Source organism: Rousettus aegyptiacus, unplaced genomic scaffold (assembly GCF_014176215.1).
Source record: "Rousettus aegyptiacus isolate mRouAeg1 unplaced genomic scaffold, mRouAeg1.p scaffold_m13_p_2, whole genome shotgun sequence".
NCBI lineage: Eukaryota > Metazoa > Chordata > Mammalia > Chiroptera > Pteropodidae > Rousettus > Rousettus aegyptiacus.
The window spans coordinates 47,545,418-47,564,180 of NW_023416295.1; the positions used below are offsets into that span (position 1 = coordinate 47,545,418).

General features: G+C 32.4%; 2 protein-coding genes across 8 annotated transcripts in view; one reads left to right on the forward strand and one right to left on the reverse strand.

Annotated features, from left to right (window-relative positions):
* Positions 1 to 18,763, forward strand: part of SLC25A12 (solute carrier family 25 member 12) — a 144,719-nt gene that overhangs the window by 26,493 nt on the left and 99,463 nt on the right. The window lies entirely within an intron of this gene.
* HAT1 (histone acetyltransferase 1) overlaps positions 1 to 18,763 on the reverse strand; it is a 45,291-nt gene that overhangs the window by 16,766 nt on the left and 9,762 nt on the right. For all 7 annotated transcript variants that reach the window (XM_036237494.1, XM_016123862.2, XM_016123864.2 and 4 more), the window contains 3 exons: positions 12,507 to 12,582; positions 8,962 to 9,082; positions 104 to 283 (listed from right to left, as the gene is read on the reverse strand). In XM_036237494.1, the coding sequence (XP_036093387.1) occupies positions 104 to 283; positions 8,962 to 9,082; positions 12,507 to 12,582 (377 nt within the window). The remainder of the gene's footprint in view (positions 1 to 103; positions 284 to 8,961; positions 9,083 to 12,506; positions 12,583 to 18,763) is intronic.

Sequence of the window (18,763 nt, forward strand, 5' to 3'; positions counted from 1 at the left end):
TGTGTCCTGAAGTTAGAATAAATCACTGAAAATAACAAAATAGTACACAGCTTTCAGGTATATGGAGTATTTTTACCCAAGAACTATTTAGATTTATTTTTACCTTGTAAATCTGAAAGGTAAAATTTTCTCCTCCTGTTGGACTTAGAACAGAGTATGTATGGAGTAATGTTCCAAATGGCTTGAAATCAACTTCTTTTTCCAGCAAAGAAAGAAAATCATTTGTGTTTGTGCAAAATCCAGGTGGAATGATTTGTCTAATTTTGCCCTCGACATCATCTGCCTAAGGAATGGAAGTTAAAGGACGTGAGAAAAAATTAGTAACAAATTTGACTTTTAGCTAAATATATTTAATTTCTTTGAAATAGACAAAACCCACAAAATCACAAAACTTCAGTTCACAGTTAAATTAAAGTAAACATGTAGTGAACGGGGAAAGGATGAGTTTCATGTACACAAGATACTGCCACACAAATCTGAAATGAGCATAAGCATAATATAGAAATAAAAGAGGCAGCAGCCTGAAATCACATGCAAGAATAAGAGCAATGCTACTGAAATTTCTAACATCATACAGAAAATGCTGACTATGTTCCTTCAGAACAATCTGAACTGGCCAAAACAAAAGGCTGCTTAATGTTTATTTGGTATGTGACCATATTATCCAAGACATGAAAAAATCACCAACAGTAGTGAGGTGAGACTAGAGTCTGACCAAAGAAATAGCAACCTCACAATGAACAGGTAGATAGGTCATAACTCCCTCACATACAACAAACTCGAAATTAAGATAATAATTTAAAAAATATATACCCATTTCGGAAATACATAAATATATGAATAGATGTATTATCCATTCATCCCTACAATGTGACAATTTTATAGACTTAGATATGTGACAGTAAAAAGAGACAAGCCTGGACAACAAAATTAAACTCAGAGATTAAAATTACCCTTGTTAAACCACCTCAATGAATGTTAAAACTATCAGCTGAGCAGACTTCATAATCCTTTTCAAAACCCAAAAGACCACTTGATTGAATACATTTACTACTTCTCTTTAACCATGAATATTTGATGAAGTCTTACAATAAAGTATTACTGCTTCTCACCAGGCAATAAAACTTAATGAATTGGTCTCAGCTTAACAAAACCTTATCCTTCAATACAGCCCCTAAAAGCCTGACATTACATTCAACAAAATGAGCTTGCATTCTATTCAAACTTTTTCCTGAACAATGAGGCCAGGTTTTTACTTAATGGAGTTTGCCGTGAGTTCAGCTGTAATGTTTGTATTGTATCTATTTCCACAAGGACTGACACAAGAACACTTTGTGTTAACTTACTAAGCAGCTCTTTCATACCGTTTACATGCATGATGGGTATTAGTTCTAAACCAAGACCCTTGCTACTTAGCATTCAAAACAGGGAAATTAAGATGCTTAGGACAAAATACACTACAAAAGGCTAATACAACATGCTACTAATTCCTGTCTTTTCAACCATCTTTTAACTAAGTAGAAGCAATGCACCTGCAGATGAATAGCACTTTATTATCATTCAGTTACATTTTAGGACAGAGAACCAAGAATGGCATTTATCACAAGTTTTATTTTCGGTGCTTTAGTACCACCATCATTTATATATAACTTGTTTATAGCTATAAAAAAGAGCTATTTAAAATACAGCTCTTCTTTTGCCCAACAGCATATTTCTAATATGTATATCAGTCCTTGCAATCCATTCTCACTAAAGATCAAATAAACTGCATTTGATAAAACTATATTTGCTTATTTTTAAAGCACTATTTGATAATGATAAATATTTCTCCTTGAAACTAATGTCGAAGAGCCCATCCTTAAGCATATTTTACAGAATTGGTACAATTTTCAATAATTACAAGAGGAAATTGTACTAATAACAGATAGTTTTAATAGGTCTGTTGTGTGGCAATTAAAATCCAGAGTAGTGACGGGTAGGTAAAGTAGTATCATTTTATTTCAAGTTAAAAAAAAATCAAGAACCACTACTTAAAGAGGTTTGTTTGTAACCTATCGTTTAAAAGAAAAACACTTTCAGGAATTTAATGTATATAATTTTAACTCTTAAAAAATTTCCCAATATCCTGTCTTCTCAACAAGGCATTACCAAAGCATGATCAAATAACTTTACCTATCTTGCATCAAATGCACCTCAGAGATTTCTTAGAAATGCCTAAGTTTCAAGTAGCAGTTCTGGTGGAAGACAGCAACTCAGGTTTGAGCTCGACAAAGTTGAAAAAGAGTTAGCCTTTGAAGGATATCTATTTATTTTAATAAATATCTTCAAATAAATATTTTGATCTAGGCAAGTTTACAGAATACTTTCAGAACTTTTACATAAGAATAAAAGGCTAAGTTTAAAAACAAGGAATCTGTTATTTATAATAGGTGAGATTTAATACATAACATAAAACCAAATAGCTCTTCAAACCTAGAATTCAGAACTTTAAAGGAAAAATGTTTGCATTTCTCTATTAAATGGATCCTGCTTTAGGGAAAAAAAATCTGTAATCAGTTCAATATTTAGTTCAATATTCATCTTTCATACTGGATTACTGGCCAGATAAAAAAAAATCATCACTAGAGAAAAACCCTATCTAACCATTTTCAAATGAATGTAGAATTAAAGATTAACTGAAACTTTTATTTCCAATGATTCTGGCTAAAAGTTTAGATTGCATTTCTAAATGTCACTGAAGGATTCCTTATCTTGAATATTATTCTAAACATCAATTAAAATTATGAAAAAATATAGAAAGTATAAGAAATTAAGCTGCAAAGATCAGGAGTCCAGAATAAAACCTGATGTATTTCATTAATGGACATGCAATTTTTTTAAAAGGAAAGTATAAAAGTATTTTATATAGCTCTCACGTTAGGTGAGTCATGATGAAATGTTTTAGATTGCATACTCTCTTACTATAGTCATTTCGACTTCCAATGCTCTATACATTTTTACACATGTGATGTTTCCATGGAGCAATTTTTGCTTTTCCTCATCACTGCATAAAGCAATGTGCCCAAGAATAAATGACAGTTTGCTATAGCATGTTTACACTTAAATTTGTATTTATACACATTTGAAAACAAAATTACTGTAAATCTTCACTTAATGTCATTGATAGGCTCTATGACTTTGGGCAAAATGATGTATAATGAAATCAATTTTACCACAGGCTAATTGAGATAAACAAGAGTTAAGTCCCTACAGAATATCATCAACATTACAACAATGTTGAACGAAACGACATTATTTCAGGTCTTGCTGTACCTCTTAAGTGTCTTAACCTAAATAACATCTATGGTGAGTTGTTTTTGAAATAGCAATTTTAAAGGCATGTTAAGTAGGTGGTACTCACTGTCCTTTACATGGCTTAAGCGGCAGAGTATTAACATAAGCTCTTCTAAGAATATCTAAGAAATGCTATAAAACAAAAAATCCGTATCTACTTAATTTGCTCAATTTTAAATTCTCTGACTATAAACTGTAGAAATCTGATTACTGTTAGAGAAATTAATACTAAAATTTTCCACTACTGAAAAAACAAAGCTTAATTATGTTCATATTACATTAGTGTTTAACTATGTGAACTCACAAACAGAATTTCAAGATAAAAATCTGAACACACAATTTAAAATCTCGATATATAATTCAAAAAATTTCTATAATTAATGAAATATCATGAAAGCTTTAAAATTATATATTGAGATTGTGTTTCATAAAAAGCATTACTCAAAGAACACTCACAATTATCTGAGTACAGTTTATTTTTTCATTTCCTTAAGATTAAATTTTTATAAGTGCACAGGATTTTTCTATAAGAGGCTAAAGGAATACGAAAAAAAAAATTAAATCTGCTCTCACCTACTCTCAAATTCAATCTATATCAATGAGAGACAAGGATAAAATAGATGGCTGAAATTCACAGATAATACAAACTCTACCCATCTATTTCAACTTCCTCTATCAAATCTTTCCAGAAACACTAGCAATTAGCAAGACTGAACAATCTTAGTTACTAAAAAGCAATGAAATTACCTCAAGAGAGGGCAGAGGGTATTGATAAAAACAAAGGTTGGGGAGAACCATAGATAAACTATCAGTGTCAGAATAATCAAGTTTATTGTATTGTGAAATTCAGAATAATTATGATGCCTTTAAAGATGATGACAAGTGGAAATACAGGCATATTAAGTATGACTAAAAAAATTTTAGGTGCAATTAGAGAACTCAGCCTGGAAAAGAAAAAGAGTAAACAATGAAAGAGTGATGTAATGGCAAAATTCTAATAAGCAAACTTCTTAGATTTGCTGTGGTTTCTGACCATTTAAAAGGGTGTATTTTTCATGTACAAAAATGCTACATGATAGTCTACAGTATCTCAAATATGATATAGTCTCAAACCTAATACATCTGAAAAAAAATCTTGATTTTCCTCCCCTATATCTACTCCTATCTTTCCTATTTCACTTAATAGTACACCACTGCTGTTTAAGCAATGGGGTCCTCTGTCTTCCTTTTTCCCTCACCCATCATATTTAATTCAACAGCAAATCCTACTGGCTGTACCTCCAAAATATACCCTTAGTCAGACAACTAAAGCAATGTTACCTATAACACTGCAATGTTGTAGATTCCTTTCTTTCACTCTGGCCCTCTACAGTGTGTTCTTTTCATAGCAGCCAAAATCACTTAAAAATACAAACAATATCATATGACCCCCACCTATTTAAAACCTCTAAAGGCTATCAACTAATTCTTACCCTGCACAATCTAGTTTTGCCAACCCCTTCAATCATTTCCTACCTTTCTTTCCATTACCACCATGATTTAACGATGGTGATCTTCCTGGACTACAAAAATGCCAAGAGTTCTCATTTCAGGGCCTTTGTGTATGCTGGTCCCTTTGCTGACTAAACTCTTCCTTTAGATTGTTACTTGGCTGGCTCCTTTACATGCAAAAACCAGCAAAAGGTTTCTCCATAACACTATGTGAATTTCATTTGTTTACTTATTATTTCTTTACTGACTGTTCCTCTTGCCTAGAATATAAGCTCCCTGAAAGTAACAACTTTGTTTGCCACCATATCCCCAGCATCAAGGAAAAAGAAGGCACTGTGGAATGAACACTCTCACTGCCAACTGAGTAGGAAGCCATTTCCCCCACATCCACTACCCATTCTTTTTATATAATGGTTGAAAAAAAGTCTTTGCTTGAACATGTAATTTAAATAAATGATCTTTGACCATGAAGCAAATAAATAATCCTACAAAAAGACATTATAAAAGATTGATTTCTTACTCTCAACACAGTACTTCTAAATGGAAAAACCTGGCTTTCAAGAATGGAACAATTAGAAATCAATGCAAATACATAGCTATTTTTACTGCACATAGCATTTGAAAGATTTATCAATAACTAACTCAATAGTTCCTTTGGAAGAAATCAATTCAGCACTATCAGCTGGAACTTAAAAAAAAACAAAAAACAAAAAACTAAAACCTTCAAACAACAGCAAATTTTGTACAACACAAGGAAAAATACTACCTGCATATTCAGTAAGAGTATCTAGCTGGGCTTGAGAATTTAATAATAAGAAATATTTGATTATGAAAAATTTCCATTTTAATTAGTCTATATTAAATACTAGTTTGCTAAGATCACATTTTTTCAAACATCAAATCATTACAACTACAGCATTACTTAAAAACACTTCTAAATCTGCAAAATTTTAAAAATGTCCAAGGGACACATACCACTGAATAAAATAGTGTATTAAATACAATTACGTATTATTTATCTGACAAGTTTAATCATCTCAAACTAGGACTAGGAAGTGGAAACAAAACACACAAAAAAGGTAAGTGCTCAAAATATTTCTAACATTAAAGTTGAATAATGGATATAAGACGATTTGGGACTTCTTTCATTCTATATCCAATTCATGTTACAATTCCATTAAGCTCACCAATACGGTATTTTCACCCATAAGGGGATTGTTTGCAAGAGGGAAGCTCCTCACTACAGTGTAAATTAAGATCTAATCGCATAAAAGTATGAGAGTGGGAAAAAATAAATAAAATATACATTGTAAAAGCAGAAATAAAAACTAATAAGCACAAGAGCCTGGGCCCATTTAGAACAGGTCATAAACAGTCCTAAAATTTTTAAATAGAATATTACTATATAGAATGCCTACTACCACTAAGTAATGATCTCCTAGTACAATCCTGATTTTTTATTAGTTGTGTGACCTTGGGTACACAAGTAAAAGTCTTTTACAATAAAACAAAACCAAGGAAAAATAATAAGGGCTGAATCAATGAATCCAAGTAATGAATGAGAGGAGGTTTTGCCAAAAAAAAAGGATAGGGCATGAGGTTGGCAAAAGATTCAAGTCTGAAGTTTAAAGCCTTGGGAAAGTTGGCTTCATTGTTGCTTTAGGAACTGCTACTTCTACAGAAGAAAGTTATACCATCCAATATGTAGTAAAACATACAGTCTTCATTTTTTACATTTTAATGCTCTGCCCAGTATGTAGCACAGTATTATCAATAACATGACAAATTTGATTTGATAAAACTTGCTGGATTCATAGGGCTAAAGGACAAGAGCTTTTACTACAAGAATATAATTTCCAATTTTTCATTTTATAAATGTGATTTGGTGACAAAATGATCTTTAATTTTAAAATATCAACTCTGTGAAGTAAATCTAGATGAAAAGTTTTAATTCCTTTAAACAGAAATACCAAGAAACAGAACAAGCTTAAAACTTGTAATTATCTTAAGATCTCTCGAAGATTCATGTCCATCCCAAACATGCAAAATAGACCCAACTCTATGCCAACATCCCCAAAAGCTTAAACCATTCCAGCAACAACTCAAGTCTAAAAATCTCATCATCTAAGTTATCTAAATCAGGTATGGGTGAAATTCTGAGTATGATAACATCATAGAATTCCTTTTCGCCTATGAAACTATAAAATAAGTTATGGCTTCTAAAAATACAATGGTGAGACAGACATAGGATAAAAGTTATACTTTTCCATTTCAAAAGGGACAAAATAGTAGGAAGACAAGAGTCACTGGTGTCATGCAGTTTCAAAATCCAGCAGGTCAAATTCCATTAGAATTCAAGGCCTAGGAATACTGTGGCCTGGGGCCTCACCCTCTGTGCCTGAAGCTCTACCATCAGAGTCATTCTTCCTTTTTCTTGAAGGGTAGCAAAAGTTTGCAGCTCAGTAGTGTCATCAACCTGTTTCCTGCCTATAGAATTTTGAAAGTTCACCACCCTTCCCTCATCCTGTCAGCCCAACTGGGAGTGTTTCTGCTGATATAACAACCTCGAAACCCTGTAGGACACCTGTGTATGCCATAAGGGTTCACACTATTAGATGAGATGCTCCTCCACAGATCTTCCCCCATCTCTATTCAATCTCTATTCCTGGCTTTTGCTGAGATAACTGAGGAGATCCATAAGCCACATGCCAAATCTTTTCAGCAACAGCAAAAGTTTATCTAGCCACACTCTTGGCTTCCTCTCCAAAGCATACTTTCCTGACAACGAATCTCCCAATTTTAGGGTCTTCTGCAATCTGGATAGGCTGATATTCTCCTAAATAATCAAGTCCTGGATCTTTTTTGCTTAACAACTCTTCTCTCAATTTATCTCTTTCCTCTCACATGTTACCATAAGCAGCTAGAAACCAGGCCACAGCTTTAATACTCTGCTTGGCAATCTCAGCTAAATATGTTTGTTGCTTACAAGTTCTCCTTTCCACATAAGTGCAGACAATTCAGCTAGGCTTTCTGGCATTATATAATAAAGATCTCCTTTCTTCCAGTTTCCAATAACATGTTCCTCCTTTCCTTCTGAGCTCTCACCAGAGGCACCCTTAATATTCCTATTTCTACCAGCATTGTTTACAATGATATAGGTATTCTCTAAGATGGTATACGCTTTCTCTCCCATGCTCCTACCTTTGATCTGAGCCTTCACCAGCAATGCCTTTAACGTCCATATTTCTACCAACAGTCTATTCAAGGCAACCTATACTTCTATTATGTGCCTCAAAATTCTTCCAGTCTCTACCCATTACTCATTTCTAAAGATATTTCTACAGTTTCTGTTATTTGTGACAATACCATTTCCTGGTACAAAAATCTCAATTAGTTTCCTGTGGCTGCCGTAACAAGTTATCACAAACTTAGAGGCTTAAAACAATAGAAACTTATCCCTCTCGGTCTAGCAGCAAAGTCTAAAATCAGTATCACTGAACCGAAATCAAAGTAATAACAGAGCCACACTCCTTCCAGAAGTTCTAGAAGAGTATCTGTTCCTTGCCTCTTCAATTTCTGGTGGCTCCCAGCATTTCTTGGCTTTGGCCACATCACTTTGCCTCTGAGGTCATACTGCCTTTTGCTGGGGGCCACAATTCAGCCTGCCACAGATGCATACTCTTCAATGCCTCTCTTTGCCTTCATCACTCTTTCGGTCCACTTGTTTCATGTAGTTTTATAATGTAATCAGCTTAATCACCCGTGTTCATAAGGGAATATACTGTCAAAGTCTGTGGGATCAGAAATGCAGCAAGAGAAATTTAAAGAGGCAAATTCTAGATAAAGTAAAAAAAAATTTATCTAGTTCCCACCATCTTATTTAACTTCTAGAAAAAGAAGTAATTTTCATGTGCATAATAAAAAACAAGGTCCACTAGGAAGAAGGTCTAAACAGATCAGCTAAGGAATAAAATCACTAGGTTAACTGAAATGACAGACAATAATTTCCATAACTAAAGACTAAATATGGGGTTTAAAGCTACTATATAACAGATTATCTCTCTCTCAAACCTTTACATTTTAAAACTTGTTTTAAACTCAGTTGGAAAATAGTCTAAAATACATTTCTCTTCTTACCTCCACACAGTCAAAGTTCTCATCAACTTTTGATGCATATTCAACTCGGAACATTGTTGACAGGCTACCAGCAATATAGTATAACAGTATCTTCAGGCCCTTGTAACCAAAAGCAGTTTCACTGAAAAGGGAAAAAACAGCAATAATCTAGGACCCCATAATGAAACTTTGTAAAGTCATTAAAAATATTAACCCTACATATAAACAAGTTTAACTTTGTGGGTAGTTTCAACACCCCCCCCCACACACACACACACACACACTCCCCCTGCAATGAATCTGTGTCTCAGCTTTCCTTATTTACAAAATAAGAGAGATCAATAGCACTAACCTCAGGGATGTTGTTTGGACTAAATAAACACGTTAATACATGTAAACTGCTTAGAACATTGACTGGCGCATTAAGTAGTCATTAAATGCTTACTACTACTGCAACTGTTGCTGCTGTTGCTGCTACTATTACTAATACTAAGAGGTATTTTAATTCCGAGACAAATAGTGTTAACCTGGTACCTGGCTAGGTAAGCAGCTAAGATGTAGCCTTGGCCCAGGCATTCCAACTTACCACTTGGGTCCATCACCAAAACCTAGAGCTGCTAAAAGAGGTGACGGCACTTTTCTAATTATACCTCCCTATGAATTCAGAAAGCAGATCTGGAGCTGCTGCTGTTTTTCTAACCCTACTCCTTGCTATCCATCTATGCCTTGCTCTTATTCCCTTTTCCAGCTTAAAAAGAGTCTTTTAATTCGTTGGTGCGAATGAGCCCCAGGATGGCAGCGGCAGACTTTTGGAAAATAATACTTAAATGTTTTAATGTTTAGAGACTTAACTAATCGGTTTCATTTAGTTTTAATTTTATTGTTGTTAATGGTTTATTTCTATTAATTTTTGTTATATAAAAATAAAAAACTGGCACTGCCTCTAAAAAGTGGATTCTAAAATATCTAGAGTAGGTATATCTATAGAGACAGAAAGTAGATTAGTGATGGGCTAGGGAGGGTGAGGGGGAAAGGGAGTGACTACTAACTGGTTATGAGTATTTTGGTGGAAATGTTGGAAATTGACAAAAATGTCCCAAAATTGATTGCGGTAATGATTGTACAATTCTGAATATACTAAAAACCACTGAATTGTACACTTTAATTAGATGAATTATATGGTAAATTATATCTCAATAAAACTTTTTTAAAAAAAGTTTATTCTGAAAAAAGAATGCTTAAAAGCAGCAGTGGCATTTCCAGATTTCTGTCTAGACTGTCAAAATATAATATGAGCAGTGTCCCTTCCAGGACTCTGAAAGTTATGTGCAGCAGAAAGGAGCGGTAATGATAGTAGGATCAAGACTAATGTCATGTCTGGATCATAAGACACAAGGTTGTCATAATTATGTGACTGTCATCTGTCTACCTTTGAAGAGGGGTATTCTAGCATACCACTTTTAATGACATGCAAATCAGACATGTAAATATGCAAAATGCCATTAAAAGGCAGTATCTATACAATTAGCTCCTACCCACTAAGATATTACCATGAAAAGATTTTAAGTAGAAGAGGAAGAGAATAAATAAATAGCTCCTTAAAGACAGAAATCCAAAGAGAAAACATTCTTATTTTTATAATAAAATAAGACCTGTTTAAAATATTAAAGGCTCAAATTCTGGCATGAATCAATACATAACTATTAGCATTTAAAAGGATATAAAATGCCTAATCTGATACATTAATAATGAGAAATTCTCAGGAAATCTGTTCCATGAAGAAACATTTATCAATTTAAAAACACATTAAATAAATGTCAATGATGCTGAAATAATGCACAGGAAAAATAGTCACAAAGGGAAATATTTTAAATGTCAAATATGTCTAAACACCTTTCCCTACTACAAAAAGCCAAGAAAATGGCTGATCCAGAAACTACAGGATGAATCCGGAACATTTTATTGTATCAGAAAGTAGTGTCCCCCAAATGATGATGATATATCAAAAGAACTCAAAAGCCAATTTGACGGGGTAGCCACTTGTTGATTCTGGGATAATTCGAGCAGCAAAATTAGTAACAGGAACAGATTATAACCCATTGAATTAAAAAGAAAAAAGAATCCTTGAGTCTATTCTGTTATAAACAAATAAATACATAAAAGAGCTCTTTATAGTAAAAGGCAACTAATATATGTAAAAGGTATGACAGACTTAAAAAAACGGCATTTTATAATCACAGTAAATTACTGATGAGCAAGAATCATCCACAGATTTAAAACTCACTCTCAAGAGTATTTCCCTACAGATTACATATAAATAACAAAGGGGAAAACATTATCCTTATAGTAGAGAAACCCTGGCAGACACCTCTAAACTAAGTGATCCAAGTTAACTTCACCAACAAGTCATTATGTCTCATTTTTTTGATATCAGGACAAACTGATATCAAGGACTTTCTGATATGATACATTGAGAACACAGAAAACTTCTGTCATAGTACTGCAAAAATATGTATTATATAAATTTAATCATGAAGAAATAAACTAACCCAAAACAAAGGTTTACAAAACTAGCCTAATGTCACAAGAAACAAAGAAAGGCTAAGGAACTGTTTCAGATAAAAAGAGACTAAAAAGATCCAACAACTAAATGCAATATGTGATTCCAGATTGGATCCAAGATGGGGAAAAGTTGTTACAAAGAATCACTGAAAATAGTACCATATCAATGGTAAATTTCCTGAGTCTTGATAACCACTACAGTTAGTGTTCTTATTTTCAGGAAATACATACTAAAGAATTTAGGAGAATTCTAGGAGGAATCGAGATATATCTGTAACTTACCCTCAAATGGTTCAACAGAAATGTATCATATGTACTTATATAAGAGAATGATTAAAGCAAATATAGCCAAATGTTAACAATTAGTGAATCTAGATAAATGCTATAGCAAATACTATTCTTGCAAACTTGAAAGTTTTTCAAAATTGGAAGTTAGAGAAAAAGGTACTATTCTAATAATGTTAATAAAGGTATAGAAAATTAAAGAATTGTACTGAATATCCCAGGACACATATTTAAAGTTGCTTTTAAAAATAAAAATAAAAAAAAATAAAATTGTCAGGTAATAACAACTTGAGCTTTCCAGCTTTAGGCGAGTATATTAGAAGTGTACTAGCAACAGTGTACTAGAAAAGTATAGCAGAGTGATAGGAAGTAAAAAGTAGTAGTTAGGAATACAGGCTCTGCAGTCAGATTGCCTGAACCTAATCTTCTGCCATTGATATGCCCTTTGGCAACCATCCAATTCCACCAATGTGCAGTGTAACAAATAATACCATTGCTAAGACTGTGGTGAGAATTAAATGAGATACTACATCTGTAGCGCTAAAGGAATGATAGTAAATTGGTGTCTCAATGTCAAAAATGCCATTCTAACATATATTTTAAAATAAATTACATGAAAAACAACAGTAAAGAAAATAAATTGATTTCTAACTCTTTAAAAAAATGTTTTTTTATTTCCTGCCATACTAATCTGACAAACATATTACTAAGTTACTTACTCATCCCCAAAGAGTTGATGGGTATATTCAGGAAAGAAAGTCCTAATGTCATTCTCAAGATCTTCAGGAAAACGAACTGTTTAAAATAAAAAATATAGAGATATTAAAGATATTAAAGGTAACAGATATTTCCGTTTCAAGAATGTCACTATATTAGAATACAAACAATAGTTTTCTTACATAAAATGTCACAGATATTTCCGTTTCAAGAATGTCACTATACTAGAATACAGACAATATTTTTCTTACATAAAATGTCACTTTTCCATTAGGATTTATACTGGATTCTCAACAGATGAACGAACGATGAATATTAAAATATTCCTTTGAGTTTTTATTTTTCTGTATGTTTATACACAATGCAAACAGTAAAAGAAAACAAAACCAAAAACAACACTTCAATATAAAAGCTACAGCATCAAAGAAACAAAAACAGAATGCTACAGGAAACATTCTGAGAACAAGAATAATCTGAGATTGATGAAGCCTATGTCCTCACATTATTCTTTATGACTGCAAGATAATATTTATGTTGTTCCTAAGATTTTTTGTGCTATTAAAAGTAATGCTGCAAGACATCCTTACATACACAGCTTGCTGTAATTTTACAAATACACACAAGGTAAATTCCTGGCAGTAGAAAAGCTTAGTAAAAGCACTGAAATATTTCTATAAGTACTGCTTATGTACCCTCTAAAAATACCATAAGTTTACATACCCACCAGCAGCTATTTAAACTCCTTTGTTTCACACATTCTTGACAATATTCTATACCTTCAACTTTAATTTCTACCAACCCAAAATGGAAATGGGTATCCTGTTATTTTTCTTTACATGTATTGTGAGTATTGGGACGTTTTCCCACTATCATTTATCTTATGAAGAAAAACTTTACTAAAAAAAAATCATTAAGCAATTGAAGGATGAAAAAAGGTAAGTTGTAGATGAATAATTTCTAACACTGTCCTCACAGAGCAGGTTACTTGTAGGTTACCGAAGTATCATCTAGCAGATTACTGATTTATAGAAGGAAAGATATTTGTCCATTGTAGAGATCTGGCAGTCACCACCTTTCCAAGTGATCTTAGAATCACTCATTGTTGGACAGACCAACATTATGTACCTTCTGATTCAATGCAATATAATGTACACAGCATAATCTATCATGTTTTCTTACCAAAAAAAATTTATCCTAAATCTAATCCAGCTTTATATCTTTCAATTTATAAAAAGTATAGAGGGTAGGGGAACAAGTTACATACTACCAAAAGGAAATTAAAAAATCTAGAATGTGGATTTATCTAATTTGTCTTTCTATACAATGACTACTCTTCCAAATAAATCAATGGCATGGGGGGTAAAGTTCCATGTTGGGGAAGGGGGATTGTTCTGGATAAAGAGAGATTAAAGAAATACTACAATGCATGATCTTTGATAGGATTCTGGTTTAAATAATTTAAGAAGTTATTGAAGACTTTCCAGGTCAACCAGAGAAATCAGAAAATTACATGATATCAAGGAATTACCATTAATTTTCTTAGGTAAAATAATGGTATTATGCTGTAGGTGTAAAAATTTTTAAAAAGGGATTATGAACTGTCAAGGTCCTTGCAATCTGTGAGGTCAACCAAGGGTTGCCTCACCTAAAAAAAAAAAAAAAAGTAAAAGAAAAAAGAAACCAAGAGAAACTCCTTAAAACCAATGCTATATACTTTTAAACGGATTCGTTTAATATCCAATAAGTGAACTTTTAATATTAGTCGTTATATTACAAATGAAAACTTGTTCACTGTACACCTTTGACCACACTGGGCACATTTCTAAAATGTTGTCCAAAAGCTCCTAGGATTATTCATTGAGAAGATACCAAGGACCATGCTGGAGATTAGAATGAAAGTTATCTCCTCAAAAGAAGGCTTTTAAGGTAAAAAGTTCTAGGCCTAGACCAAAGGAACAAACAGTTGGTGCTAGGGGCACAAATAACAGAAGTTCTTTTAATAACTAAGAGACAAATTTGAGTTTCCATTCTCAAAAAAAATTTTTTCTAATATTTATGCAAGTATAGTAATTACTATGAAAGAAATAAAACCGAATTTCTAAATTTGCCTATTTGGGGCATTTCACATAAATGAACTCATGTAATATGTGCCTTTTTGTGTCTGTCTTCTTTCACTTAATATATTCTCAAAGGTCATCCATGTTGTACCAAGTACCAGTAGCTCATTCTTTTTTGTGGCTGAATAATATTCTACTGTATGGATATACCACTTTTGCTTATCCATTCATCAGTTAATAAACATTTGAGATGTTTCCACATTGGTGCTATTTTGAATAATGTGCTATTAATATTTGTGCACTGCAAGTTTTTGTGTAAACAATGTTGTATGCCTATACTGGATATACTTTTCCGGAGCAGTCATACACAAAGTAATATGTTATTAACAATATTATTAGTTGTCACTTGAACATTTACTGTGAGCCAGGCAATTTGCTAAAAATTTTATAAACATTGTTCTAGTTAATCTTCACAAGAGCAATAAAACCTCCATGTTACATATGAATACAAAAAGGACTAATTTGCTCAAGGTTACAAAGTTGGTTAACTAGTGGGTTTAAGGCTGAATCAATCTGACATATAATCAATCATACACATAAATGAGAACATGTACAAAGAACTTTCTCTTGGATATCACGAACAATTAACTTTATTGTAAAGACTTAAAAATGTCAGTAAAGCAAGAGAGCAAGCAAGGAACTCAAATGTCAAGCAAAAGAATAAACTATGTAAACATGAAATGATTTACATAATCATTAAACATCATGTTGAAAAATACTAGGTGACAGAAAAATGTTCACAGTGCAGTTAAGTGAACAGAACATGACATCATGACCACAATTTTACACAAGAGAAATAATACATATATATACTAGAAAAACTAGAAGGAAATATCCCAAATTATAATTCTGTATTATAATTACTTCTGTAGTACTTATTTTGGGTGGTGGGATTATGGGTACTTTTAATTTCTTATGTTCTTCTGCATGTTCCAAAATCCCTGCAAAATGTGTAATATTCCCAAAGAGAAACATATGATATAAAAATCTGAAATAATTGTAAATAAGCACTGAAATTTTCTTTCCAGGAAAACCTATGACACTCACATTTTTAGAGAAAAATGAAAGATCAGGACTTGGAATATTAAATAGCACCTTATTGCCAACATAGAGCATAGGACCTGCAATGAATCTGCTTTTTGAATATATACCTATTGTTTTTACTCCTATATGTAATTCCTGTATTTCCTAGTTCTCTGAATCACTTCTGTATATTTGGAGGGAAAGATGCATAAAAGAAGATACATTCTATATATGTCTTATTAGCCAAAAAGAAAATTAAGAAATCACTTAATCATATCAGTCAATTTTAAAGTTTGTTGAATGAATACTTAAGTAATTAACATATTTACTACCCAATGACAGGTGCTCAGAATACAGATATAAACGGGTTCCAGCTCTTAAGCAGCTTCAGAGATGCCACGATATGTTCCTCATAGTATCTAATTGTATTTTGGACTATATCCAAGTTTATTCATAACCTTGTGTTCTTCAAATAACTGAAACCTTAGTGTTCTGGCCAACATATATTTTTCCTGACTATGCTAAATTGAAAAATAAGTTTAATTATATTATTCTAAAATGCAAGGGTAAAGACAGGGCTCAGTGTGTTCCTGGCAACATTCCCATCAGCACCACCAGCCTGCAACATTAGAGGTCTTAACATTTAACATACCTTAGACATTAACATAATTCCATCACATTCTTTATTTTGGTCAACTTTAGTTAGGTTCCTAGGTTATTCTTTATTACCTGGATACTCATCCCATATAGTAGCATAAAACTACTAATATAAATGCCATTTCTCACTCCTCTCCAACTCCCTGTGACCACTGTGAAACTTACAGGTCAATAATCACCAAAATTCTCCATACCTCCAACCTCTTCCTTTAATGTTCTATACTTTTCTTGCTCTAATAAACAGCTCATGGATAAACATGGCTCTCCCCCAACATACTATTATTTCTCCCATGCCTAAGAGACTCTCGTTGCAATATTCATATCTAACAGAGTAGATGTCAATATAAGTCAAGATGAAGAATTAAAGAGGGGAATAAGATAGAGATAAATTTATTACCAGAGATAAAGAAGGAACATTTTATAATGATAAAAGGGGTCAATTTATCAAGACGACACAAGCTAAATCTTTATGTACCTAATATATGAAGCAAAAAGGAACTGATGAAATAGACAAATCCACATTATAGTTGGAGATTTCAACAATCTGCTCTCAACTGTTCACAGAATAAGCAGATAGAAATCAGCAAAAATATAGAAGACTTGAACAGTCACCTAGGACAGTCACCAAAACAGACAATATACACTGGGCTATAAAACAATTCTCAATAAATTTAAAAGAACTGAAATAATCTGATCTTGATTGAATTAAGTCAGAAATTAATAACAGTATGATAGCTAAGAAAGTCCCAAATATTTGGAAATTAAGCAGTGTTTTTCTGTATAACCCAGAGGTCAAAGAAGAAATCACAGGGGAATTAGAAAATACTTTCAATTGTGTAATAAAAATATAACATAACATATTGGTGGGATGCAAATGAATTAGTACTTTTATAATTTTAATGCTACTATTACAAAAGGAAAGTTTAAAATCAATTACATAAGCATCTACTGTAAGGGAGATTTTTTAAAAATAGCAAATAAAACTAATAAAGGAAATCATAAATTTAGTAGAAATAAAGAAAAGACAAACAACAGAGAAAAACAATTACTGAAAAGATCAATAAGATAAACTCATAGGCAGAGTCATCAAGGAAAAAAAGGAGCAAAAAACACAAATTACCAACATCTCCAAGAAGGGAACATAAATTCTACAGTCATTAATAGGGCAATAGGGGAATACAATGAACAACATAGCTCCAAGAAAGTTAGATGAAATGAACGATGTCGTTAAAAGACAAAAGTTACCAAAACTGACACAAGAAGAAATAGAAAATCAGAATAGTACTAAATCTGTTAGATTTACAGTTAAAAATGTTCTACAAAGAATACTCAAAGCATACAAAGCTTTACTAGTAAATTCTATCGAACATTTAAATGCCAGTATTATGCAAACTCTTTCACAAAATGAAGAGACAGTTCCCAACTCATTTTATAAGTCCAACAAAACCCCGATACTAAACTGGAACTAAGATACACATGAAAAGAAACCACTCATAAACCAAGATACAACAATCCTTAACAAAATATTACCAGGCAGAATTTCATAATGTTGGAAAATAATATATTGGTATGTAACAGTGATTTAATACTTAAAAACTCATCAATGTAATTCATCACATTAACAGAATTAGAAAAATCATTCAATCACCTCAATGGACTGAGAAAAAGGATTGGGCAGACTGCAAAACTCATTCATGATAAAAATTCTTACCAAACTAGAAACAGAAAGAAACTACTTCAACCTGATAAAGGGTACATATGAAATACCTACAACTAACATCATGCTTAACTGTGAAAGGTTCAATATTTTCCTATTTCAACTGGGAATAGGCAAAGAGGTTCATTCCACCACTTCCATTCAGCATTCTAATAGAGGTCCTACTCCGTGCAATTAGGCAAGAAAATGAAATTTAGGACATAAAGACTAAAAAGAACTATAACTGACTTTATTAATAGGTGCTATGATTGTGTATGTAGAAAATCCTAAGGAATCTACATGAAAAAAATGATTGTAAGTGACTTTAGCAAGGTTGCAGGGTACAAGACAATTATATGCGCTGCAATTACACATTTACACACACACACAAATTAGAATAATACATTTTAAAACCATACCACTTTCAACAGCATTGACAACAAAATACATAGATATATTCAGAGATAAATTTTTAAAAATAGTGCAAGACTGAAAACTTAAAACACTTTTAGAAGAACTAAATATGTCATGTTCATAGATTGAAGGGCTTAATATTAAGATAACAATTCTCCCCACATTCATTTATAATTCAATGTCATTTCAATTAAAAGCCCATAACTTTTTCATAGAAATTAACAACCTAATTTGAAAATGTAAATTAAAATGAAAAGTCAAGAATAAAGACAGAGAAGACTCAGAGTGTCTGGTTTCAAGACCCACTAAAGTTACACTAATCATGACAGTATAATATTGGTAGAAATAAAGA